Consider the following 27,897-nt stretch of genomic DNA (forward strand, 5'->3'; position numbering starts at 1 on the left):
TAGTCCTACCTTCAAGTTGTACACAAAATTAACGACCTGCACTACTACCACTCTGGACCAAATCCAAATCATCTCCCCAATGAATTATTTCAATAGTCTTCAAAATGATCTCCCTACTTCCTCCCTGCCCCATAGAGTCTATTCTCAATATTACCATCTCCCCTTGAGTTCTGTATGTTTGTCCACTAAATGCCTTTAACAAAGGGTACCGTTGGTTGTGGATTTAATTAAGACGGATGGTTGAGACAGACCCTGACCAGATCTGGAGTAAGGGAAATCTTCAGTGCTTGAGATGTTAGGGAGGCACGATTTCACGATGGGATAGCTTTCACTCCGGATCCCTTTATGGCTAGTCCCCAATTTTCCCAGTGCTTTTGTCTGTCCTAATTTACTTCCCTTGTGCCTCTGTTAAAAGGTTCAAAGCCTGCCCACCTTCAAGTAGCGTTCTTTATTCCCCCCGCAGTCAGATGCCGAGCGCCTAAAAGGCAAGATTTCCGGGCACTCTTGCACAGTCCTTCCTCTTCCTCCAGAGGCGCACCACCCTCCGCCTCTGCCCCCTACCCAACTGCAATCCCTGTAAAAGTTCGAGGGCGTTCTGTCCAGTGGGGATTAGCAAACAGGTAAGGAGAGACTCGAACGCGCCAAGCAGTAGGTCGGCTCCGGGTTGATGCAGTCCCTGGGGGCAGCCCCGAGGCAAGGAATGGTCGGAAACACCTCTTTTCCATAAGGGTTTGGGAAAACCCGGTGAGGAAATGAATCGGGAAGGGATCAGGAGGGAAAGAGAGGGATGGGGAGGGAGGAGGAGGAGAGGGGAAGAGTGGGAGGGAGGAGGCGGAGGAGCTAGCGCAGGGGTAGGACGGAGGCGGAGGAGGGGGAGGAGCTTCGGGCGGCAGCCACGCGGCCTGCTCCGACCTTCGGGGCCAGCGGCCGCATGGCGTCTGCCAGCGCCGCGGCCCTTTCGGGCGGGGGGGCCCGGAACCTGCTCCGGTTCCTGCGGCTGGTGGGGCAGCTCAAGGTGAGCAGGCGCCGGGCGGGGCCGTTTGGGGAGAGGCCGGTGTGGCCCCCGCGTCCCGAGCTGCAGCTGGCGGGGCCTGGGGCCTTCGCCCTCCGCGCGCCCTCCCTGCCTCGCAAGGGGTCGGCCCCGAAGCTCCCCTGGGCGCCGGGGCGCGCCTGCACAGTGGGCGGAGGAAGCGCGGCGGCTGGGCTCACCGCAGGCCCAGTGAAGTCTGAGCCGGGAGAATCCTGTGTGGGGAGATGAGCCTGGTGCAAATCCGGGAGGCCTGCGCTGCCCTCCGTGAGGGTTCTGGAGAGCAGCTGGCGCGGTGATGTGTGGGACCCTCCCTGCCCGCCGGCTTCAGCCCAGAACACACATGGGGCTCACGACCCCTCTGCTGGGCCTCGGAGCAGCCGCTGGTGGGAAGAGCAGAATCCATCAGTCCGGCAGATGTTAAGTGGGTGCTTTAAATCCTCTAGAAGTAACAAGACTTTTTAAAAAAGATGTATAATGTATTATTTGTTTCAGGGGTACAGGTCTGTGATTCATCAGTTTTACGCAATTCACAGCACTCACCGTAGCACATACCCTCCTCAATGTCCATCACCCAGCCACCCATCCCTACCACCCTCTTACCCAACAGCAGCTCTTAGTTTGTTTCCTGAGATGAAGAGTCTCTTATGGTTTGTCTCCCTCTCTGGTTTCATTTTGTTTCATTCCCCCCCCCCATCCCCTACGATCCTGGATCCTCTCTCTGTGTTGTTTCTCAAATTCCTCGTATCAGATAGATCATACAATAATTGTCTTTCTCTGACTTATTTCACCTAGCATAGTATCTTCCAGTTCCACCCGCGTCATTGCAAATGGGAAGATTTTGTGGTTTTTGACGGCTGCATAATACTCCATTATAGATCTATATCACATCTGCTTTATCGATTCGTCTGTTGATGGACATCTAGGCTCTTTCCATAGTTTGGCTGTTGTGGACATTGGTGCTGTAAATATTGGGGTGCATGTATACCTTCATGTCACTGCATTTGTATCTTTAGGTTATATACCCAGTAGTGCAGTTGCTGAGTCGTAGGGTAGCTCTATTTTCAACTTTTTGAGGAACCTCCATACTGTTTTCCAGAGTGGCTGCACCAGCTTGAATTCCCACCAGCAGTGTAGGAGGGTTCCCCTTTCTTTGCGTGGTTGCCAACATCTATCATTTCCTGACTTATTTTTAGCCATTCTGACTGGTGTGAGGTGGTATTTTATTGTGGTTTTGGTTTGTATTTCCCTGATGCGGAGTGATGTGGAGCACTATTTCATGTGTCTGTTTGGATGTCTTCTTTGCAGAAATGTCTGTTCATGTCCACTGCCCATTTCTTGATTGCATTATTTGTTCTTTGGGTGTTTGGATATTTGTTCTTTGGGTGTTGAGTTTGGTAAGTTCTTCACAGATTTTGGATACTATAGCCCTTTATCTGATATGTCATTTGCAAATACCTTCTTTCATTCTGTCAGTTGTCTTTTGGTTTTGTTGACTGTTTCCTTTGCTGTACAAAAGCTTTCTATCTTGATGAAGTCCCAGTAGTTCATTTTGCCCTTGCTTCCCTTGCTTTTGGCGATGTTTCTGGGAAGAAGTTGCTGCGGCTGAGTTCAGAGAGGTTGCTTCCTGTGTTCTCCTCAAGGATTTTGGTGTATTCTTGCCTCACATTGACGTCTTTTATCCATTTTGAGTCTGTTTTCGTGTGGGTGTAAGGAAATGGTCCACTTTCATTTTTCTGCACGTGGCTGTCCAATTTTCCCAACACCATTTGTTGAAGAGACTGGCTTTTTTCCATTGGACATTCTTTTCCTGCTTTTTGAGGAATAGTTGACCATAGAGTTAAGGGTCCATTTCTGGGCTCTCTATTCTGTTCCATTGATTTTTTTTTTTTTAAAAGAATATTTTATGTAGTGCACACTGGAGTTGTATTCTGTATGGTCTCCCTTTCCATTTTATCCTCCTCTACCCATAACTGGAGATTTTGCAGAATTTCTACAAGCTAAAAGCAGATTATCTGTATCCTGCCGCTCTTGCTACTGTTTATATAATTCTTCAGAAATGTTGACTCCTGGGGAGAAAATGCAGTCTCACAAGATCGCATCCTGATCTAAACAGAAGGCAGAATCATGACTGGGGTAGCAGGGGCAATTAGAAAGGCCTTTCTCCTTTCTGCTTTTAGACCGGGAAATCTGTCACTCACTTTTTCAAGTTCAGAGCTTTCACCAGTGTTTTCTACATGTGTTGAATGGGGTTGTTTGAAGGCAAGAGTCTCAACTCTCATAGTTAAGAAAACACAATTATTTTATAGTTTTATTTTTATGTCTAAAGGACCCATGTATGTTCCATAATTTATGACTTAGTAATGCAGAGTAACTCGACCTTTTGGACCCTTGCACTGTATACTTGTGAGTTATTTCTCCCTCTCCTCCTTCTTATTCCCCGACCTCACTGGTTTGATTGTTGATCATTTGGTTAGTTAAGCATTCTTCCACACTTTCCGAGAAACTATGACCCTGCTTCTATACCCTATTCTTTGGGCTTCTCTTAAAGAGCATAGCAAATTAAATCCTCATTTTTGTAAGCTTCTCTATCTTCTTCCTTCTCATCAGAGAGTCCCACGGACTGGCTGGGTATACAGAAATGTTGAGAAGCCAGAGAGCGTGTCAGATCACATGTACAGGATGGCAGTTATGGCTCTGGTGACCAAAGATGAGCATCTTAACAAAGACAGGTAAGCCAACGTGAACTCTGATGTTTGTTAGAATCTCTGGTCTGTGGGTATGTGCCACTTCTTGTGACTGACGCCTTTATCTAATTCTTGAGAGTTTTTAGTTGATCTGTCAAGAGAAATTACTTGAAACAAACCATATAGGTTCAGGCTGTAGGAAGGGGAATTACGTGTGTTAGTTGCTTCAGTTGTAAAGTGTGTTCTGGGTTTTTTCTTGGCAAGTGATAGAGCCTGCCGTGATCTCAAGAAGACAGAAGTGTGATAATACGATTTCCAGGGCCTGGACAGTGAGTGTGCTGTGTCTAAAATTCTGTCATTGTAATAGTATGCTGTAGCCCTTTCATGCATACTAGCGCCATTGGTGGGGTGACTTTTTGGAGGAGTATGTGCAAGAGGCAGCTGAGAAAGGGATATTCTCTCTTTCGGTCAGCAGGTGTCTAAAATGCTTTTTGAGCACAGGACACAGTTTCCTAACAAAGTAAGACAGAAGTTAATCTCCTGGGAATGACACAGGTTCCAACTGGCTTCTATAAAAAGCCCCAAATTAGTTACGTTCAAAATTAGTAATGTTCAAATTAGTTAGGTTCAAAAATTAGTAAGCTTGGGGGTGCCTGGCTGGCTCAGTCAGTAGAGCACATGACTTTTGATCTTGGGGTCATGAGTTTGAGCTCCACACTGGGCTTAGGGATTACTTTAAAAATAGATACATACATGGGGCGCCTGGGTGGCTCAGTGGGTTAAAGCCTCTGCCTTCGGCTCAGGTCATGATCCCAGGGTTCTGGGATCGAGCCCCGCATCGGGCTCTCTGCTCCGCAGGGAACCTGCTTTCTCCCCTCTCTCTCTGCCCGCCTCTCTGCCTACTTGTGATTTCTCTCTGTCAAATAAATAAAATCTTAAAAAAAAAAAAATAGATACATACATAAAAATTCTAAGAAAAAAAAAAAAACCTAGCAAGATATTCTAATAGAAGAGGTCACATGTGCTTGGGTGATCTTAATAGAGGGGGCAGAATGGATCAGAGGTGATCTCTGAAGAGCTGACCGGGTAGGGAAGTAGAAGGCACAGTGTGCAGAGAGGAGGGCATAACAACGGAAGCCCCAAAATTAAAGGTCTGTTTTGGAAATGATAAGTAAATCAATTTGATTGTAGCAAAGTTCCATCAGAGAGCTGAGGAGCCCTGTTACTCTATAGGTGGTAGAGAGGTGGGATTTTGGGCAAAAAGCCCAAGACGAACATGGTGTGGAATAGAGCCAACAAACCCAAGAGTAGTTGGAGATTTAAAGTGGTGACGGAGACAGGCTGCAGTTGGTACACCATGCATGTTAGGCCTAATCATTATTACTGATAATCATAGCCATTGGCCTAATGATCAACATGTGCCAGGAACACACAGGATCCCATTAAGTTTTTATACCAACCTTATGATGTATTACTGCCCCTTTTTTACAGATGATAAAATGAAGGATGACAGAACCGAACATTTAAAGAAATTAAGTCACTTGGCAAAAGTCACACGGCTAGTAAATGGTTGCTGGATTCGGACCCAGATCTGTCCTGCTCTGCCCTGCTCTGCCCATGTCTCTCTAAAGAGCCTCATCTTGACATCTAACTAGTATATTGGGGAAATGATTAGTTCTGAGTTTTGTATCAGGAAGTAAATGCCATAACCAGATCATCCCCTCCTGGCTTTGTCATCTGAAGTTGTCCACCTTTTAAAGTGATAGCCATTAAAGCAATAACAAAAAAATTCATGCTGAACAGTTTCCCCTGCATTCATGTTTTATCGTGTTGAATATTAATTAGCACTTTCAAATCAGAATTGTTTTTGGTTAGTAGAAGAGAATTACTTTAGAACATACTTCATTAACATACCCTGTAAGGGTGGAGGGGAAAAAATGCATCTTCACGATAGTCTAGAGAAGGAACTTGTAGTGAATCTAACCGTGTCCTCATTCATCATTTCTCGTCTGGTCAGATGTGTGCGCCTAGCCGTCGTTCATGATATGGCCGAATGCATCGTTGGGGACATAGCGCCAGCAGATAATGTCCCCAAAGAAGAAAAACATAGGCGAGAAGAGGTCAGTGTTAACTCTTGACTCCACCGGAGACCGCCAAGAGACCCCTGTTGCTGAAGCAAAGCTAAGTTCGTTGGACCCGTGGCAGTAAGGGAGAGCACAGAGTCTGGGCAGTGTCTCGGGGTGGGTATGGGAATCAGGAGCGGGTATTTGTAGGGTTTGAGGGACTGCGCTGGAGGATGGTCAGATGGATCTTAGGAGACAGGCCACTAGTTAGAGTGCACAGAGTGTAAGACAAAATAGCGTTGGATTGGTAGGACTGGTGAGGCAGAGTCTCAATGAGGGGAGTCTGGAGGAATAAGCTGTTAGTGCTTACTGTATCTGGGCTGTGAATGGTCTTATCTTCTAGAAGCAAGGATTTCTAGAAGTAGTGCACTGGCGTTGGTTGTTCTTAACCTTGTTTAACATGAGATCAGGAAAGTATGCCTGCTCCCAGCCTTGTCTAACATAGGGACAGGAAACTGTTGGGTCTCTGTTCTCATGAGTAGGTGGACATAGATAGTGGACATAGATAGTATGGCTTATATTAGCACAAGGGAAGTAGCTAGAACTGGAAGGAATTCTCCATCCTGGTTAAGCTCTTTGGAGGAAAATGCTGTAAATCACAAGTCTAATCATTATTATAATTACTTGTGAATTTTCAATTAGTCTTTGATTTATTGGTTAGAAATAATGAAACATATTTTTAATAGTAAGAAAGGAACATCAGAAAAATATTAAATCAGTATCAATTTGGACTCGAAATCTAGAGCCCAGGACCAAAGCGGAAGACATATTTGAGGCAGAGGTCAGAAGATCCAGGAACGTTTTTTGTTGTTGTTGCTGTTTTGTTTTTTGATGTTGAACGGCTGGTTCTCAATTCAGGGATTATTGTGAGCTACTTTTATTACAGGAGATTGGTCCTGTATTGCTCAGTGGATGGAACCTTCATTGAAATGCTTCAACAGGGCAGGGGGGCTTGACTAGCTGTTCTCAGAGCTGGGGGAGTCTGGAGTTAAGTAACCTACGCTATTTTTATCCCCTGAGAGGGAAGAAGGTCCACAAGGAATACCAGTTTAGGAATTCTGACATTATGGGAACAGGGGAACTCGTGTAAGGAATGCGTTCTTCCTGCCAAAATACAGATCCAGAATCTAGGCTCAGTATCATGACAGCCTATACAGAGGGAGAAGGCCGAGGCACTGTTTCTCTATAGGAGTCTAGACAGACGTGAATAGAGTTCCTGGACTGACTGGCAGAATTACTATGAAAAGAAACCAATGAGTTCAAGATACCGAGCGGCAGAAAAGAGTTCGCTCTGAACCAGAGGATGTTGAGCGATGACATGCCGAAGACTAAAGGAATGGGGAAAAAGACTCCCTAGTTATACAGCTCATTTCAGGATGCAGGCTAGTTCTAGTCAAGGGTCAGTCCGGACATCGTGGAGGAGAAATGGTATATCGAAGTACCGGAGGGTCCTCAGAGACCGTGCAGGGACACACAGCAAGGAGAGACAAACCGTCCCGTGAAGGTAGATCATGAAGTTGAGGTTTCCTCCCCAGCGGAGCAAGTCAGAGTCTTTAGGAGAAAAACAGCATCCCTGGGCAGGCTCTCCACTCCCTGGAGATGGGAGAAGACCAGCTACTGTTTGACAGTGGGGAGGCCTGGCCAGTGACACCTCGTGGAGGGGCCTGCTGGGGCATGAGCAGAGAGAGAGTGCTTCTGCCCTCTTGGGCTTCCTATCCTGGCAATGATGGGACTCTTTCCAGCCTCATTATACCTCCTGGCCGCTGCCCACTCCTGCGTTTCCCAGAGGCCATGATCCGGAGGGACAGGGGAAGCATCTTGAAGAACCACAGGTTCTAGACAAGAAACAGAAGGCTTGGAAGACGGCCGAGAGTCCATTGCCTCTTTCTGCCGCTGCTTAGGATTTGGGAACAGAGAGAAAGATCTGGAAGGTGAATAATTCTTTATGCAGATGGTGTTTATGAACAAGATTTGGATGTCTGAACTATGCATTAAGATAATTAAATGAGGGTTTCTTGGCTCAGGGTGGAATGCACATAATGAGAATCGGGCGGCATGATTTGCCCACGAGCTAGCCAACTTCATCAGGAAGGCTTAAACTGAAGTAGGAGGGAAGGAAAACACTTGGTGAACTTGGAAGGCTGATTGTTTTGGAGGAGAGTATACGGTATTAAGATGAAAGGGAAAATGAGGGCACGGAAGAGAAAGTTTAGGGCCAAAAGCAATACTGTCTGACCCCCTCCCTAAACAAGATAAAACAAACTTTGTATTATATCGCGAGCTGGCGAATGACGCTTCATAGGGACCATCTGGCACCCGTGGGGTGGAACTCAGGGTGGGAATACAGCGATAGCAGGTGATACTGCTTTTTGAAGACAAAAACATGAAGTCAGAAGGCCGAATCATGGTAGGTATGTATCTGCCAGGGTTCAAGTTGCTGAAAGTTGCTGAAGAACCAAGAGGTTAAAAGGAGGAGAGCCGAGCTTTATTATGGGAGTGAATGTGGCAAAATAGAGAAACTGAAAAATAGAGTGAACATTTTAGAGAGTGGTCATCATGTGCCAGACACCACGAGCTTTGTATTACCTGTTTCATCCTCACGACAGTCCCCCCTGGGTAGATGCATGCCATTATTCACCCCATTTTACAGAAGCGAAACTGGAAGGACAAAGAGGTGAAGTACCTTGCCCAGGGTTCCACAGCCAGTCATAGGCAAGTCAGGCCCCAAATCCCAGTTGAATCTTTTGCAGCCAACTCCTATACTGCTCAGCCCCACAAGTGATGTCTGAAGGATGCGGGATGCTTTCTGGGTGTCTGACGCAGAACTGACCCAGGATGTTTGCTGAAAGCTTAGTCAGGTCAGGACTTCTGGCAAATCCCTGGCACGCTTTGCTAATGGGAGGAAGCTAGGAAAATTATCACCCTAAATCAGTGTGTGGACCAGGTAAAACTCCGTATAGAAGTGGGGGTAGCAGGGCTCACATGGGGAGGGCATGTCTGACGTACGCAGCCAGGTACCCCGGGGTTTAGCGAAGTCGTTTTCGGGGGGTTCATTTAAAAAGGTGGGCACAGTTCTGTGGCATGTGTTACCAAATAAGGAGCATCGACTACGTCGGAGGTCTCCAAACGCAGTCGGATTGTATGATAACAAATGATATCAGTGAGTAGAGATCTAGCAAATCATTGTTCAGTTTTCAAGAAGAGAACAACAACATGTTTGTTATCTGTTTTGGTTTTTCAAAACACATGATGGTTTTATTCAACAGGAAGTTTATCAGTAAGTCAGTAACTGGATGTGATCTCCAAAAAGCTGATTTCAGTCTTGGGCTGCCTTTGTAGAAATCGAGTATCTGGCACAACAGAGGCGTGGTTCCATTCTTTCCCACTATGGTCAGAGCACACATCAGTCATTGTTTGGTGCTGGAGTAAAATACTCTAAAAGCTTGGGTTTTTACATACCTATAAATACATATTATTTAGTTCATTCTTTTAAAACAAAAGCAATGGACAGACTTGTGTTTTTGGAATAATGTAGAGAAAGGCAATCTGTTTATAAAGACGCCCTTTATTTTTGAGAATGCAAAGATTTTCTCAACCATTTTACTAGAATTTATGAAAAAGAAACAAGGGAGAACGCAGACACAACCTACCGTAAATTTGATACCACTGAGGGAGGCATGGTGCTACAGATCATTTGAGATGGTGAAGTTACTTAAGGCTGATCCATGACATTGCAAATATAGTTTGCTCTGGGAGTAGTGGTATTCTGTATTCTGTATTTTCTCCCTAGCCTCTGCTGGACAAATCATGCAGATGTCCCTCCAGTTGCTGGTTTGAGTTATGTGGTCCTCCCGTGGACCAGTCCCTGGGACTTCCCGTGGCTTCCAGATTCTGGGAATCAGAATCAGAATCAGAATCCAGATTCTGGTCCAGCTGGGTCACTTGACCTTGTGTTTGTGTGTGAGGGAGGGATGCCGGAGGGTTGGAGGTAGGCATATTGGTAGACCTTCATGGACAGTTTTCAGCTTGATATAAGAAAGTATTTTCTGTCAGAGCTGCCTAAAGCCCATTTGGGCAACCTCCTGAGGTGCTAGATTCCCACGCCTGGACATGTTTACAGAGGGAGAATAAGAAGTGATCAGGGATGCTCTTGAATGGTTCCTGGATGATGTAGCTACTTACCTTTTTAATTTTTTTTAATTTTTTAAATTTATTTGTCAGAAAGAGAGAGCACAAGCGGAGGGAACTGGAGGCAGAGGGAGAGAGAGAAGCAGGCTGCCCACTGAGCAGGGGGCCTGATGTGGACAGGATCCTGGGATCTTGACCTGAGTCCAAGGCAGACACTTAACCATTAACCTGCTAATTGTCTTTTAATATCATATCCCCTTTTGACCCATGTGTCTGTGAGCCCGCAAAATACTCTCGTGTTATTTCCTTTATGTTAATGACAGTAACTGCCCATTTGTATAGTGCTTTATGTTATGCAATAAAAACATTAAGAATAGAAAATGAATACAGTAATATACAAACAGTTTTGAGCTTTGTAATTCAGTGTTACTTTCCTGTTCTTGTTCTCAGGTTTGTTTTGAACTTTAGTATGTTTCTGTTTGGAGATTTACACGGGCATCTTGCCATTCGTCCATAAGATGTAAAATCCCTGGCCTCACTTCTGATATTTCTGTAATCCTCTCACACCTTCCTCCTTCCTTGTCCTTTTTTTGGTGTCTGGTATGGTGCAGACCACAAAACATATGCTCAGCGAAGCCCACGTGAATAAATACACACGTTTCTTTAATGTGCACAACTGCCCTCCTTGAAAGCCATAAATATTGTCCAAGATTCTGCCCTTTGGGGAGCCATTTGCAAGAGTTTGAGCCCATGATTTGGCTTTTGTAGTTGAGTTGTTCACTAGATAAATGTGATCATGATTAAAATAACTGTTATTTCAGGAAGCCATGAAGCAGCTGACCCAGCTCCTCCCAGAGGATCTCAGGAAGGAACTTTATGAACTTTGGGAAGTAAGTATATATGATAGGTTGCATTTTAATGTATTGTGATTGAATTTATATGGCTCCTCAGTGTTTTAGTTGACTTAGATTGTCATCACAGCTGTCTCTAACTTACTGCTTTCTGGTTTGTGTCTGTTTCTCACCTCCTGGCTGCTGCAGGAATTTCTCCTGGCTCATAGAAATTTTTCTTCCGTCCAATTTCCCCATTTCCCTTGACACCATAATGCCTGGCATAGATCTTGACTCACAGTCCCCTGGATTTCCTGTTGCGTTGCCTTTGCCACCTTTGCTACGTCATCCCTACCCATTTCTGGTCCTTGGAAACAACGTGGACCCTCACCACTGGCTCTGACCTTGGACACATTCTCTCTGAGCTTGTTGCCCATCTGTGAGACCTGGAAGGGTGGTCCAGGGCTGAGTCGGGTCCACGTGAAGTGCTGCCAGGATGCCCCTGGGAGACAGAGGGGGGCCCTGTGGGTGCTCACTCCCCACCAGAGCTTGCTGGAGGGAAAAGGAGGAAGAGTGGAAAGAGCCAAGAAAGCCATTGTGTTCCCATTGCTCCTCACTCCTAGTGCTGGTTTTCATTTGTGAAGGGAAAACAACAGCAAACAGACCCTCGTCTACTGCAGTTTCTCACTTCCTTCCAGTCTACACTGGCCCTTCCTTGCTGGAGCCCCTGGTGCCCCTCCTTCTCCTCCAACATTGCTACCTCACACTCTCACTTCTCCCAGGTCCTTCAAAGCCCTGCTCCCTGCTCCTGCCTTCAGAGGCGGACTTTCCACCTTTTCTTTCACTTCCTCTGCCCCGCCTTCTCTCCCCTGAGCCGCAAAGCTGGCAGAGTTCCCTTCCCATTGCCCAGCGTGCCTTGCCGGGTCAGCTCTTCCCTTGATTTGGGAAGCCTGGGGAACAGGTTGAGAAAGTGTCAGTGTTGAACGCTGAATAGATGTGTCTCCTAAAAAATGCCATTTTACTCAGTGGTCTGGTTCTGTGGCATGCTGTCCTTTCTATGGTTTTAGCTGGATTAGGGGGTGACGTAAGCATCCTTCCCTTGTGAGGCAGCAGGCTCTGATGCAGAGGGCAGGGCTGGGCTCCAGAGAGACCTGGATTTGAACCCCACTTCTCTTGAGGTGAGGGGCTTGGCTCTGGCCGGCCTGTTTCTCTTAGAGCGTGGGAATACAGCTCCACATGCCCTTAGCCGCAGTTAGGAAATCTACAGAGTTCAGGGAGCCATTTAAAAACAAAACAAAACCTGATGTAACTTGATCTCACACAGTAAAATCTTACCTGAATCACTATGAGGTTGTTTAGAGTCCGCCTGCCCTGACCCATCTCCCTTAGTGTGAAATCAATATGCTTTAATGTAGAAATACTCAATCTGTTTGGCAACCGAGCCTGCCCTGGACCCCACTAGGGGTTTTCTATAACATGTACCTGTATGTCCCATATTATTTTCTAAATTAAAAATATGCTGAAAACTGAAGCGGTTTTTAGGTAAAAGACTGTGGGCCATTAATGCCTGCCTTGCCAAATAATTGTGAAAATTAAATCTAGCGAAATATGCATGGCCTCTAGCCGGAGGCTGTCTCAGGTGGCATCTGTTACTAGTTATAACGGGGTTGCTTCAGGGATAAGAGTCCCTTGTGCCAAAGTATGTACTCGCAAGTGAACTTCTGGAACACTATGAGGACTGAGGATAATGGAGTGGAGTTGGGCTGCATTTCATACACAGGAAGAAAAAAATGGCACTGAGCTTATGAAACTAATCCCATGTCTCTAAGAAGGAAAGACTCCCAGAATTTGAAAACGTTTTATAAGCATTGGTACCCTTGTGTCCCCTAATTATTGTGAACGCAGTGGTAGTATCTGTTAAATTATTTTCTCAGTTAGCAATCAGCAACTGGCTCAAAAAAACTTACTGCAAATTTTACTTTAATTACAAAAATTAACTTACTTTCAATTTACTGCAAAATCTCCTTTAATTAAGTAGCTTCCAAATGAAAACATGACAAAAAGACTTTGGATTTGAAAAAATATATATAAAATTCAGAGCATTAAGTGACTTGATAGCCCCCCAAACAAGTGATAGTTTTATGATCTTGTAAAAGTCATTGGTTGAGTTAATTAAGCTTGTTAAGGAAGATCTCAGGCCAGGTACACGGTTGGCCACTTGGAATGTGACGATTCTCAATTTCTTTCTTTTTTTTTTTTTTTAAAGATTTTGTTTATTTGTTTGACGGAGAGAGAAATCACAAGTAGGCAGAGAGGCAGGCATAGAGAGAGGGGAAGCAGGTTCCCTGCTGGGCAGAGAGCTGGATGCAGGGTCGATCCCAGGACTCTGAGATCACGACCTGAGCTAAAGGCAGAGGCTTAACCCACTGAGCCTCCCAGGTGCCCGACAATTCTCAATTTCTTGAGAATTGTTGCTGGGCCAGCCAAGAGCTTAAAAGAAAATAGCAAGGAATTAAATAACTTCATTGGTAAGACTGTGGGATGTTGATTGGTGTGGAGGAGAAAAATTGTGAGCTTTTTGCTTTCTGGCGTGAACGTCACGTTTGCATACTCTAGGAGGTTTGGGAGTTTGTTTTTCTATGAAGAGCCGGGGGTGGGGGGTGAAATGAAGACCATATAAATAAGCAGCAACACATTTTTCAGATAGAATTATAGAGATTTATTCACAGAGAATAGTATTCATGGCTCTTAAATTTTCCTTAAGCAATTCATACATCCCTATGAACGAAGTAAGGTCAAGAAGTTAAGGTTACTAGGGCCCAGAGGTACAGACTGAGCCTACAGATAAGTCCCAGTGTTTACTCTCCACGGAAGAATGTGCATACGTATGTGGGTGCCGACGCTGGCGGGCACATGTGTATTTAAGTTTATTTAGAAATCATGGAGCAGGAAAATGGACATCCCTAACATCTAATATGATTTTGTAGAGAGAGTGTTAAACATTAGAATTGTCCCATTTCTTGGACCATTTCTCCCCATTCTGTGCCTATTAAAGCCTGTATTTCAAGAACTGGACTATCACTCTCCATAATACATGTTTCTCACAGCCCACAGACTCTTCGGACAAAAAAGCCTTGCTCTAGACAGTACCTCAGAAGAAGATAAGCCTCTCCCCTCTTCTCCTTCTGGTATGGATTGAGTTGTGTCCCCCTAAAATTCACATGTACCTCTGAATAAGACCTTATTTCTTATTTGAAGATAGGATTTTTTTTTTCTTTTCCATTCAATAGTTTATTCTCAATACCTAATAAAATATAATACATGATGTAGGCAATAAATATTTGTTGAATGAATTGACAGGGCTTTTTCTTGATACTGTAAAGGAGTTTTTTTTTTAATAATTATATTTCAAATTTTTATTGTTCACCTTAAAATATAACTATATTATTTCAAGTGTTCTCCAAAGAGGAAATTATAACTGTGGAGATTTTTTTTTTTTTGAGATAGGATTAAAAAAGTTGGGGGGGGGGAGATTGAATTTTTACAGAGGTAATCAAGTTGAAATGGGATCATTAGGGTGGGTCCTAATCTAATATGATGGTGTCCTTATAAAAAGGGGAACTTGGACACAGAGACATATATTGGGGGAGCACCATGTGAATATGAGGGAGGCCTTCTGTAAGCCAAGGGGAAGGACCCGAAACAGATCTTCCACTCCGCCCTTGGAAAGAACCAATCCTGCCAACACCTTGATTTCAACTTTTACCTCCAGAGTTATGAGACAATAAATTTCTGTTGCTTAAGCCTCAGGATGTGATTCTTTTTATAGCAGCCCTTGAAAGCTAATTCATTCTCATTCTCTCTCTGTCTTTTTCCTCTCTCTCTCATACCTTTGGCACTATGTAATGGCTACTTTCATATTCTTACCTATTTTTTTAATTACCTCTGTATTCTGTCTCTTTGGTTCTTTATTGTGTCTGTTAGAATTTTGTAAATTTGAAACTAGAAGAACACCTGTGTCCTAGGGTCTCTTTGGTAGCAGGTGACAAAGCCTGCCTCCTTGTTCAACATTTTCCTTCTCTCACAATGCAGTGTGGTGGTTAACTGAACAAGCACTTATAGGTTTAGGATATTGACACCATACCACTACCTTATTTGTAGTAAGAGACTCTCTTAGTGTCCTAGCACTGCTGGTAAATTTCAATTACCAGAAATCTGGATGGCTCTAAATAAGAGAAATTTATTGTCTCACGGTCCTGGAGACTAGAAGTCCAAAATCCTCTGCTGGGCTTCTCATAGACGCCTCTTCCATTTTTCTTTATTTCTTTCTTTCTATTTATCTACCTGTCTACTTATCTATCTATTTATTTATTTTAAAAGAGAGAGTGTGTGTGAGTGGGATGGGGAGGGGCTGGGGAGAGAAAATCTTAAATAGGTTGCACACTCAGTGAGGAGCCCAATTTGGGACTTGATTTAATGACCCATGAGATCATGACCTGAGCTGAAATCAAGCGTTGGCCGCTTAACTCACTGAGCCACCCGGGCGCCCCCTGAGAGATCCCTCTTCTGGCTTTGGTATTCCTTTCCTTACAGACACATCGCTCCAGTCTGGGCCTCCATAGTCTGGTGGTGGTCTCCCCGTGTCTATATCCACACCCAAATTTCTCTCTTCTTATAAGGACACCAGTCATTGGATTAGTACCCATCCTAATCCAGTATGACTTTATCTTAGTTTGATTACATCTGCAAATATCTTATAAGATCACATCCATAAAATCAAGGTAGACATGAAATTTTGGAAAACACTATTCATCCCAGTATACAGACTCTCATATTAACTTCAGCATTTTTATAAGTTGTGTCCATCGTTAGTACTTGGACTTCAATATCCAGTTTCCAGGGTTCAGATACTCTGTTTACTACCAGTATGGTCTTGGACAACTTACTCAATGTCCTCATTTATAAAACGGCAATAGCAATAGTATACCTATCTTACAGACTGTATGACAATCAAATTAATATATGAAAGGACTTGGAATGTTGCCTGATGCATGGTAAGCTCTATCTTTCCTCCGTCTCCAGTCTGTATGTTCTGATTTTGGTTTAAGAAAGTATGGTCATTCTGTATCCGGGGAACTTAGAATAGTGCAACTTACATAGAAAATGCCAGTTGATTGATTTGTGAAATCTTAATCATAGCTCTTCGCCACCATAAATAACTGTCAGCACAGAGGGTCATGTCTGTTTAATGCAGTTAAACGTCCTTGATTATAAATTTTTTTGGTCATAGAAGGCTGAAATCAAATTTCAGCAAGTCAAGAGAAAACACTGTCATTTTTCTCTGAGTATCACAGAAAGTTGTTCCCCCACCACCTGCCTTTCCCTTTAAAGAAGTATCCCTGTGAGTCCCCAGACAGAGCAGGAGCCGCTCCTCAGGCAGGATGGTTGGCGTACCCACCTGCCCCAAATTTTCTCGCCCTGTTGCCCCAAGTTCAGTCAGTTGGAGATACAGTGGGTCTACAGTTAGCCTTTTAAATAGTCTCCATACCAAGGACTTCATGGTTCAGGTGCAGTATTTTATTGGGGAGTTTGATGCAGAGCACCATGAGGATCCTAGGTCCCTGAGGGAGAGTCACTAGGAGATGGTGGAGTGGAAGACACAAGAGAGAAACTTCCCCTAACGCTTCCGCCCACCGGCCTGTCTCCAGGGGAGAGGGAGGAGACTTCCGGCCTCCCTTCCCCTTCCTTCCCTTCTCTTCCCTTTCAGGACCCAGACTGTATCTCTTTTCTGCTTGAACTCCTTGTTCTTCTGTTGCTTCTCAGAACTCCAGTCCGAGTCATTTGGATCATTTGGCTCCCGAGTCCCAGCCAGAGGCTGCAGAGTGCTGATGCAGGGACCTTCCTGTCCCTGCCTTAGGGACTGGCGTCACTTGCTTCCCACACAGTAGGCTCTCCTGAGCCTTCTCAGGTGCCAGAAGCCACCATGCAGCCTCTCCATCTCTGGCCCCACATCAGCTGCCCACCTCTCTCTTCCTCCACCTGCTTTGTCACTCCTTCCCCCAGCTGATAACAAATAATCTTGCCTCGTTTAGTGAGAAAAGAAAAGCTTCCAGGTGGAACTTTTTCAGCTTTTTGTAAGCCTCGTAAGTAATGTTTCTGTACCCTATTTTGAAATAAACTTCCCTGGACACCACATTTCCCTCCTTCCCTTCACCACCAAATAGGGCCTTGTCTCAATGGCCTGCAGGCCGCCCTGTGACTCGGGCCCACCATGGGCAGCTCTGGCTGAGGTCACGGACTGCCTTGTGTGGCTCCATCTGGGGGAGTCTTGCCAGTCGCCCAGGTGCCCATGACGCCTGGGCCACAGGTGTTGGTTCATTGAAGCTGTCTCATCCCTCAGGTCTCTGACGTTGCTGCCTCCAGATTTTCTTTGTACCTTCCGAGCTCTTTCTGAGTTTGTGCAGGTGTCCCTCTTTCTTGGCCAAAAGAGGTCAAGGCCTCTTGGTCAGAGCCGATGTTCCCTTCCCAGGGCTGTGTCCTTGGCCTTCTGCTCTCTGCACACTCCTCCCAGGCTTCCGGGATCACATCCTGATAATTCTCTGCGTTCTCCTGAACATCTTCCTCCTCAGCTCCAGACTCACAAATCCAGCAGCTCCACCTAAATATCTTGCTCAGCTAGTTCCTGGCATCCTCATTTTCTTCAGCCATTTTTATTATTTTTAAAACCATTTTATTGAAAAGTAAAACACAGAAAAGGACACAAACACCTGTGTATAGCATAATGAGTTACTGGAAGGATAACATCCTTGTAACTACCGCCTTCATCAGGATTTGAAATTGTCAGGGGGCACCTGGGTGGCTCACTCGGTTAAACATCTGCCTTCCACTGGGGTCATGATCTTGGGGTCCTGGGATCGCGTCCTGCATCAGGCTTTGTGGAAAACTGGCTTCTGCCTCTGCCCGCAGCTCCCCAGCTTGTGCTCTCTCTCTCTCTCTGAAATAAATCAATAAAATCTTAAAAATTTTTAAAAAATTTTATTTATTCATTTGACAGACAGTACTACTTGTGAGTAGGCAGAGAAGCAGGCAGAGAGAGGGGAGGAAGTAGGCTCCTTGATGAGCAGAGAGCCTGACTCGGGGTTCGATCCCAGGACCCTGGGATCATGACCTGAGCTGAAGACAGAGGCTTTAACCCACTGAGCCACCCAGGCGCCCCCTAAATCAATAAAATCTTTTAAAAAAAAAAAGCTCTGGAACTGTGCCACTCCCACAAGAAGCCCTTTCTTGTGCCCTGACCAAGGCCAACCACTCCCTTCCTCCAAAAGTAACCACTGCCCTGATTTTCACAGGGATCACCTGAATTTCTTTATGGTTTTGTGACCCAAGCGGTCATCCTCCAACATTCTAGTTTAATCCTGTCCATTTTAAATTTTTTTTTATTTTTATTTTTTAGTATTTTTTAAGATTTTATTTATTTATTTTACAGAGAGAGAGAGAGCACAAGTAGGCAAAGAGGCAGGCTGAGAGAGAGGAGGAAGCAGGCTCCCCACTGAGCAGTGAGCCCGTTGCGTGCCTTGATCCCAGGACCCCAGGATCATGACCTGAGCTGAAGGCAGAGGCTTCAACCCACTGAGCCACCCAGGCGCCCCAGTCCTGTCCATTTTTTTAAAAGCTTAATGTAGGGGCGCCTGGGTGGCTCAGTGGGTTAAAGCCTCTGCTTTCGGCTCGGGTCGTGATCCCAGTGTCCTGGGATCGAGCCCCACATCAGGCTCTCTGCTCAGTGGGGAGCCTGCTTTCTCCTCTCTCTCTGCTTGCCCCTCTGCCTACTTGTGATTTCTATCTGTCAAATAAATAAATAAAATCTTTAAAAAAATAAATAACAGCTTAATGTATCTTTTAAATCTCCTTTAATCTACAGTTTCCCCTCCCTTCTGACCCCCAGCCCATCTCTTTCTCTTTCTTGCAAATTACCTATGGAAGAATCCAGAGCATTTGGCTTAAAGAGTTTTCCATAGTCTGGGTTTTGCACACTCATGATGCAGTTCTGTTCCTCTGTTTTATTTTCTGCATATCGGCCTCTGAATCCAGAGCTGGATCAGATTCACATTGGATCTTTTTGCCAAAACAGTGGATAGTGTTGGAGTCTTTGATTGTGAGGTACATAATGTCTGGGTTTTCTTGATGCTTACATCCCTTCATCCCATTGAGAATTATAATATACTATTTTTGTCTTGTTTTTCATTTAGTAGCTGAAGTAATTGTACCCACAGAGGCTTCCTCCTCCTCCTCTTTTCGGTTGCAGTTCATCTAGGAAAAGTGGGGTTTTGACTTTGGTCACTTCCTTTATAGCAGGCGGTATCGTCCAGCCTCATTCATCTGCAACAGCCAGACCTCCTGTTTTGTTTTTTTGTTTCAGTAGGCAGTGTAATTTCCAGATCACAATATGTGCAGTCGGGTGCTTGCTGCTCCTGGGTTGTCTATGGTTTTTATGCTTTTTAATGGACAGAGTTAGGATATATGTGTGTATCTGCCTTGTGGGTTCATGATGATATTTCTTATTCAGATACAGTATTGCATGGTTTTTACTTAATCTCTTGTATGGTATGTCTTCACCTCCTCTACACTATCCTTTCTTCCACACAAGGAATCCTGATTATATGGGCTTTATCCTTCTCTACACATGTACCCATCTCAGAATAACAGTTGTATATAGCACAATCATCAATTCCATTTACTGAAAACAGTTTAAAAAACTGTTTTACCTCTGCTATCTCTATTATTCCTGTATTTTTTTTGTCATTGTACTCTACCAAGACCGTATTCTGTCTAGATTGTTACATTACATTAACCATAACGTATTAGTTTCTTACACCTCATTGAATCTTAGTTCTGCAAGTATCTGTTGATGCTCACTATCCGTCCTTACATCAGTTTGTCCTGGTCCTTTTGGCTGTCTGAAACTTGTCCTCTTGTAGGTTCTTCAAAAAGGGCTCATAGGAACAATATGCTCTAAACTTGCCTCTGTGTTCTTATACTGGAAGGTCAGTTTCACTTGATAAAAGAAAATCCTTGGCTCCCAGTTTCTTTGCTTGAATGTCTTAAAAACATTACTCCCATTCTCTTTGCTCATAAAGCAAAGTCTAATAATTTTATTTTTTTATATATGTCCAATGCTTTTTCTGCATAGGTGTCTGAAGGATTTTTTTTTCATATATATGGTAATTTTATTAGATTGTGTCTTGGTGTTGGTCCTTCTGGGTAAATATCCTTAGCTACTTAGTGTGTGTGTTCAATATATACTTTCAGATTTTAAAAAAAATTAATTTCAAGAAAATTTTTTGAATAGTTTTTCTTTTACTTTGGTTTCCTTTTTTCCTCCAAAATACTGACATATCTGTATGTTGGTTCTTCTTTGCCCATCTTTGATATTTGTCACCTTCCCTCAGATCCTTTACATCTTCTTCATATCTTTTTGGCTTCTAAACCTAACCTTTTCAATTTCTATTTCTTTTAAGGTATGTTTAAGTATTCCTGTGTTTCTGTTTGCTTACCCTTCACTGCAAAATGACTTTTCTTTTATCTCTAATGTTTTCTATATGGTTCTTTCATGTCTTAACATTTTCTTAGCATCTTTTAGTTATTTTTGAAATAGTTTCTTATAGATTTGATCCTTTTAGCAAAAACTAAGGATGTCTTTCTGATGTGAATTGTCTGTAGAGATGTCATTTTGCTCCTTGCTCTCTTTAGTTTCTGGTAGGCTTGTATGGGACCTGATCTCTGTGCTTTCTGATCTTTGTTGCTCATTTTGATACACAACTAGTTTTCCCAGACTTGTGGAAGGAAACTTGGTTCAGATAACTTAAAAAAAAAATTATTTACTAGGTTGAGAGGGGAGAAAGGGGCAGAGGGAGAGGGAGAGAGAGAATCTCAAGCAGACTCCCCATTGAGTGCAGAGTCTGATGCAGGGCTTGATCCCACGACCCTGAGATCGTGACCTCAGCTGAAACCAAGAGCTGGACCTTTAACCGACTGAGCCACCCACATGCCCCCAGATAACTTTTTGAACTTCACAGAACTTCCTTGTCTGCTTTGTTGTTTTTTCTTTTTCTTTTCTTTCATTTTTTTCTTTCTTTTTTTTAAATGTACTGTTAAAATATATGGTGGCCTGCGTTCAGAGATTCCCTGGCTTTGTTCTCTTTCCCCACTTTTATCTGGACTTTTTCTTTTCTTCTTCTTGTTATCCTGACCCCACTCAGTTTTGATTCCGCCCCCAGCAGTTTCTCTTTCTGTTGGGCCCTGTTCTGGAGAGAGCCCCCTGCTGGTCAGGCTGGCAAATTCACCAGGGCTGGGCTTGCGTCAGCGGCTGCTGGAGCTGAGGGTCTCCTATTCTCGGGTCCATCCGATGCCCTGTTGCTCCTGCTGATGGAAAGCACGGCTTATGGCTAGAGGTGATTTGTCCCCACTTCCCATATAATTTATGGTTCATGGTAACATTGTGTTCTCTAGTTTTGTTATAAATATTCATTAGGTTTTGGTTTTGCTCTTTCTTTGCTCTGTCAGTTTTTTGGGTCTCTTTTTCTCCCCTTTGCTCCCTCTTGAGTTACCCATGCCAGAAACAAGGAAGTCCTTTTCAGCCTTTCCTTCCATCCACGTTCATATTTTGATTCACTTCTTTGTCCTTAGTGTTTCTCAAATCTGCCCACTCGTCCCATCTTCACTGCCATGAGATTAGACCAGACCAGATTCTCCTAGCTGCTCTGCTGGTGCTACCAAGTCTCAGAGCCCGATTTTTCTGCCTCCACTCAAGCAGATTTTCCCCCACGGAAGGTAAGATGATCTTTCTAAGCACAGATCTGATCATGACCCTTCTGGCCTGAAACCTTCCAGTGACGTCCAGTCGCTGCAGGATAAGCTGAAACCCCTTATCACAAACCACAGGGCCTTTCAGGAGCTGACCCTTCACCCGCCTTCAGCCTCTTCCTCCTACAATTAATTCTGCTTCCTATTATGAGAAACTGCTTGGATTAAGCTCTCAAAGATGCCATGGTGTCTTCTTACTTCTAGAGCTTTCTTGGCCTCACTGTTTTCCTTGCCCTGCCTCATTGTTGGAAAATGAAATTGGAAAGTGCCTGTACCATTGCTTCTTGAGGAAAAACCCAACAATTTATATTTTTAAAAGAAACATGTAATTTCACCAGAATTTGTTATACAGTGTGTGGTCATTGCTTAATGGTCTTGAAATCTTTTTTCTTACTTCCAATAAGAGAAAAATCCTGAACTGTGGTGCCTTGAGTACATTCCACTTCTTTTTTGTTGAATAAGGAACTTGAATTATTAAATATAAATATATGATTTTAAATGTGAATAAGTATTTAAATAAAGATAAGTATTTTTAAGGGCCTTTGAAGTTAAACAAAATGTATTTGGTTTCATATTAAAACGATTTCCCTGTATACTTTTCAGCTCTATCAAAATCCAAATAGCTGCATTTGTAAGAATAAGACATCTAATAAAAATCGAGAAACCTTAAGTGATTCACATCACATCACCCTGCCAAGAAAGCATGACAGGCTCATTATCCGGACGCATCTGGGGTGGAATTACAAATGAGAACTTTGCAGGGAAACCAGTTGGGAACACTCTGGTCTTAATAGAAAAACGATTCTATATAGTATTAACTGGGACTTGTAGCTGTGTGACAGGTGTCCTGCTCTACGAAGCAGCCCTCCTGGAGCTTCTTGTGTCAGGTTTGCACTGAGGCGGGAGGGACCAGAGGGCAGAGGAAAGGCAAAAAAGCTGCTCCCGGTCCACTGCCTTTAGCACCACCATGTGACCAGGACGTGGGCACACACACGCCATTGCACAAAGAACCTGCCGGTCCTGCCTGTGTCCTCCAGAGTCATACCCAGGGGGACCTGTTTGGAAAGCAAGGACAGAGGTTTCCATTGTAAGGGGACTGCCAAAATTCAATGAGAAGGCTAGAAATTCACTTAAAAAGGAAAAGGAAGCCTGACTGTTTTTAAATGAGGAGGGAAGTAATTTGAGAAGCATGTGATGAAATAGTAGCTGGAAGTAAAAAGACCACCACTCCAGTGGATGAAATGACGATCTCGAAGACAAGGTACCAGCTGGGAGGAAGAATGCTTGGAGTGTCGAAACGAACAGCTGGGACTCTGGGGGCATCTGGCAGACTATGCAGAATGGCATGCACATCCCTCTTGCAGGGGGTGCTGAGAGTGAGCGGGAACGTCACAGAGGCAGCGTCTCTTCGACGGGCTTGTGGGTGCAGTGGCCAATACAGAATGTGCTTCTAGCTATGAGTCTGATTTCAGTACTAGAATCAGAACTCGCCTGAGTACCCCGTCCCACAGCTCTGACCGTGCTGTGTTCGTGCCCCCTTTCCTTAGGAGTATGAGAGCCAGTCAAGTGCAGAAGCCAGGTTTGTGAAGCAGCTGGACCAATGTGAGATGATTCTGCAGGCATCCGAGTATGAAGACCTGGAGGACAGACCCGGGAGGCTGCAGGATTTCTATGATTCCACAGCAGGTACCCTGGGTTGTGTTCAGTAAACACTGTTGTAGCTGGCCTCACTCCTAGTGTAGAGACTGACGGCGCGTTCGTGGGATCTGCTGTCGTTACCTTCTAATGACACTTCCCTACGGAGCATCTGACTGGGACATGGTGGGCTTCCCAGGGAGGAGCAGCCTGGTGCGTGAGAGCACTGGCACCCTGGGCCCTGAGCCACAAGCCAGGTTCACATTCCCACCTGCCTCTGCACCTCTGGGCAGTGTCCTGGCCTCTCTGTATCCTCCCTGAAAAGTGGAAAGCCTAGGGCTTACTTATTGGAGTCACAGGTGGGTTTTGAGATTCAAGAGAGAATATCTATGAAAGTGCCTTATAATCTGGACATGCTTGATAGAAGTAAAGTCATAGAAGATGGAGGTAGAAAAAGAGATGTTAAAAGTAGAAAACCCCAAACAGTTGAAGTCACCATGGTCATTATAGTGCTTCTTGGCGCAGACGTGGAGTTCAACTGGTTCTAGTTCTGCCTCTTGTGACGCATGTAACCTCCAGCAAATTACTTAACCTAGCTCTGGGCCTTAGTTCCCATATTTTTAAAATAAGGATAATTATAGGGGCACTGGCCTGGCTGAGTTGGTAGAGTACGCAACTCTTGATCGCAGGGTTGTGAGTTTGAGGACCATGCTGGATATGGAGATTAAAAAAAAATTTTTTTTAAAATAAGGATTATTATAGAATCTACTTTATAGGGTTATTTGAGGATCTAGTGCGAGGTGCTTAGAATAACACCAGGCAATAAGCCTTTGCTGTCTTCATTGTGATACAATTCCTGCCGAAGCTCTGTACCTGTAGGACTGCTGACTGTTGTTTGTGTGGCTCCCTGGAGCATAGCTCTGTCCTTCCTCATCTCCCCCACCTCAACTCCGTAGTCCCTCAGGCTCAGCTCGACTCCCATTTGCCCTCAGAGCGCTGCTAGAGTGCCCCTCTGGGACTTCTCAGGACGTCATGTCACTCCCAGCTCACAGGCGGGGCTCCAGGATATGACGTGCTTCATCATGAGGTTGATTCGATTTTCCTTCCGTCTTTTCCAGCCCCACTTCCTCTGCTTCAGAGGAGGCCCTTGTTATTTCTGTATGGACTCTTGTTATCACCTGCTAACTCCGCCAGCCGGGCTCCCCGCTCTCCCTGCAGATCACAGTGTTTTCCTCCTCTGCAGACATAGTTATTATCATATCTTCATTTTTAAAACTTCTGTGCTCAAAAACTCTCCCATCTGGGGCCACTCCTCTCCCTGGTCTCCTTTTGTGATCCTCCCCATCAGAATGAGGCGTTGCCTTCTTTTTGCTCAGTCTCCATTTGGTCTAGAGCTTTCCACAGTGTTGTGACAGTCTGACTTGTGTTCTCTTTAGTGATGTTTCTTGTTGGGTCTCTTCCCAGACCTCCAGTTGCTCATCCTGCACCATAGTAAACTCTTTGAGGGCCAAGACCAGGTTTGTCTCATCTGTTTTTGATACAGGTGGTGCTCAAAAATGTCTGACTTAACTAGAATAGCAGTCTAGACTAGGGATCCGCAGACCATGGGCTCATGGGCCAAGTTTGGACTGTTGCCTGTTCATATAAATAAAGTTTTATTGAAACAGCCACACTCATTCTCTATGTATTGTCTTTAAGTATTGTGGCTATGTCTATGTGTTGTGGCTTTTACAGCCACAGCAGCAGAATTGAGTAGACTTGAGTGGCAACAGAGACCACATAGTTCATAAAGCCTAAAGTATTTACTGTCTTACTCTTTACAGAGAAGGTTTGCCGACCCATTTTAAGCAATGATTAGGTTCCAAGGTAGCATATTTTGCCAATAATGTAACTAAAATACAAGTCATGTCTGTGTAGTGCTTTGCATTTTAATGCTATCATTTTCTATTTTGATATATTCACAGTGGAAAATAGAAAATGAAACATGAAACTCCTAGAAAAATCAAAAAATGGGATGTAGGAGGGTCATCTGGTTTAAAGTCCACATTTTATTGAGGAAGAAACTTGAACTGAGAGTTTGATGCGTCCTCAGCTGAACTGAGGTTAAAATTCACTTTACTTTCCACTCTGGTGCACTACTCTATTAAAAAATTAATAATTAGGTGGTACCTGGGTGGCTCAGTGGGTTAAGCTGCTGCCTTCGGCTCAGGTCATGATCTCAGAGTCCTGGGATCGAGCCGCACATCGGGCTCTCTGCTCAGCGGGGAGCCTGCTTCCTCCTCTCTCTCTCTCTCTCTCTGCCAAATAAATAAAATCTTTTAAAAAAAATTAATAATTATAAGTAATGAAAACTGATGTAAGAATGGCTTCCTACTTATCCCAATAATGCTTGAAGAAAAAAAAACAAGTTTAGTTAAGGAGAGATGAAGATGTACACTGTGACCCTTACGAGGATTTCTCTTTTTAGAAAACTGCACTGTGTGAGCGTGGGGCTCGAACCCATGATCCTGAGATCGAGAGTCACATGCTGTACCGACTGAGCCAGCCAGGTGCCCCCTTATGAGGATTTTGAAGGGAACATAAAAGCTTTTGTTTGATAGGACATTTTTAATTCTCTAATTTAGTCAGCACTTATGGCTTTTTCTCTTTTCTTTTTGAAACTCGGTGTGTCGAGGAACAGCATGGAGACCAGTGTGGTTTGTGGGGGTGGATGAGAGGAGAGGGTTGCAGGTGCGGCTAGAGAAGTGGGCAGGGGCCCTCCAGCCAGTATAGGAGGTTGGCATGGACTCTGAGTGAGATGGGGACCCCTTGGAGAAGGTGGACTACAGGACAAGTGTGATCTGACCTGTGTTTTGAAAGGGTCACTTGGGCTGGAAGTGGGGAGACTGACTGGGGCCGTTGCAGTCTCCTAGTGGTTTGATCCAGGTGGTAGTGGTAGAAAAAGGAAGGAGTGGTCAGATTCTGGTTATATTCTGAATATAAAGGTTGACAAGATTTGTGTGGTGGTGTTTATGAGAGAAGTCCAAGAATTTTGGTCTGAGCAATGACAGAAGAATGGAGCTGCCACTAGATGGAGAAGATGGGGGAAAGATAGGTTTCAGATGAGAAAGTCAGGGGTCCCGAAAGAAAAGGGAAGAAAGTGTTTCAGGAGGGGAAAGAGGAGCCTTCAGATTTAGCCACATGGAGCTGATTGGCATGTCCTCAGTAAGAGCTATTTTGGTGGAATGGCGGTGATAGTCTGGTGGCATGACCTTTACACGTGTTGGTGCCGAGGATGGCCAGGAGGCAACTGGGAGCATAGAGGGCAGCCCCAGGCCCAGTAACAAGAGCCATGTGAGAGAGGAAACAGCCGCTGTGTAACAAGGCTGCAGGGAAAGCCATAGCCTCAGGACAAGCCAGACATTAGGGCAAGAAGATGAAGGGAAGGTTCAAGGAAGAGGCTGAGAATAGGGAATAAATGGAACAGAGTTAAATGTGGAATGAACAGTAAACAACAAAAGGCACTGGCAAAAAAAACAAAATAAAACAAAACCTCCAAAAACCAGAAAAACAGGGAGTGGATGGTGGGTGTAATATTCCCGTGTGCCAGCCACATGGGAAGATAGCTTGCAGGCTGGTTGCTGCCCAGGACAGAAATCCGGGAGGGCTGAGGGCCAGGGAAGACTGCCTAGATCATTGGGTTTTAGTGTAGAAGTGTTTGCAGAGAGGCACGTTTGCATCCTGGGACAGCCTAGACCTTCTGTCTTCCTACTAGTCTTTCTGATGTTGGTGCTTTGTTCCCCTCCACTGCAGTTTCAGAAGGGACAGGGATTGCTCTCAGTTCTCTGCATGCTGTCCTCCCTGAGTTTCTTTATAGTTCCTAGTAGATGCATTCAGAGGCAGCGTGGTGAGGTTTCTCTTAGCTCTGCCTGATGGGACAGTTCTTTGTCCGATTCTCATCCCTAATGCTTGGTGGCATGCGGGTGACGGAGCGTGATCTTCAGAACCTGGAGTTGTGTTCTGCAGAGCCCCTGCATAGAGTGAAGCACAGAGCCGAGCCCCTGACAAGCCTGGGATCAAGCTGGAGACACTGATGGATTCTCTTGTCAATTTATTTTTCCTGTCTTCTTGCCTTGCAGGAAAATTCAGTCACCCTGAGATAGTCCAACTTGTTTCTGAACTTGAGGCAGAAAGAAATGCCAAGATAGCTGCTGCCCCTGGCCAGCCGACCTCCTGACATGTCCTCTGTCTTGCTGCACTCCTGTGACAGACCTCGTAGTTTTCATTTTCGTGGCGTTGTGTTTAGCCACTGTTGCCGTGTGGATCTCCCAGATGTGAGTCTGTCTATTTTCCGTTGCCCGGACTCCAGTAAGAAACATGTAATGCAGCCCGGATAATAAAAGAAGCTGGGAAAGAATGTGGTCCCGAAAATGTCCTGAAAAGGCTGGAGGTGGTGGTGGGGAGCTTTGTATGCACTAAATAAATATTTAAAACCTTAAGCTTTGGAATATTTATTGGAGATTTTAAATAATTTTATTCTAAACGAATCACCTCCAGCCTTGAAGGCCCAATTCATGGAATGATGGAAAATTAAGTCATGATGACTTTTGAGGACAGATTCTTCAGCT

General features: G+C 44.6%; 1 protein-coding gene across 1 annotated transcript; it reads left to right on the forward strand.

Annotated features, from left to right (window-relative positions):
* Positions 1-882: 882 nt before the first annotated feature.
* On the forward strand, positions 883-27,768 carry HDDC2 (HD domain containing 2). Its single transcript, XM_044249496.1, has 6 exons — positions 883-1,015; positions 3,638-3,759; positions 5,732-5,834; positions 10,787-10,855; positions 23,203-23,341; positions 27,409-27,768. The coding sequence occupies exons 1-6, from the start codon at positions 932-934 to the stop codon at positions 27,504-27,506; spliced, it is 615 nt and encodes a 204-aa protein (XP_044105431.1). The 5' UTR covers positions 883-931; the 3' UTR covers positions 27,507-27,768.
* The last annotated feature ends 129 nt before the right edge of the window (positions 27,769-27,897 follow it).

The sequence above is a fragment of the Neovison vison genome, chromosome 1, assembly GCF_020171115.1.
Source record: "Neovison vison isolate M4711 chromosome 1, ASM_NN_V1, whole genome shotgun sequence".
NCBI classification, from domain to species: domain Eukaryota; kingdom Metazoa; phylum Chordata; class Mammalia; order Carnivora; family Mustelidae; genus Neogale; species Neogale vison.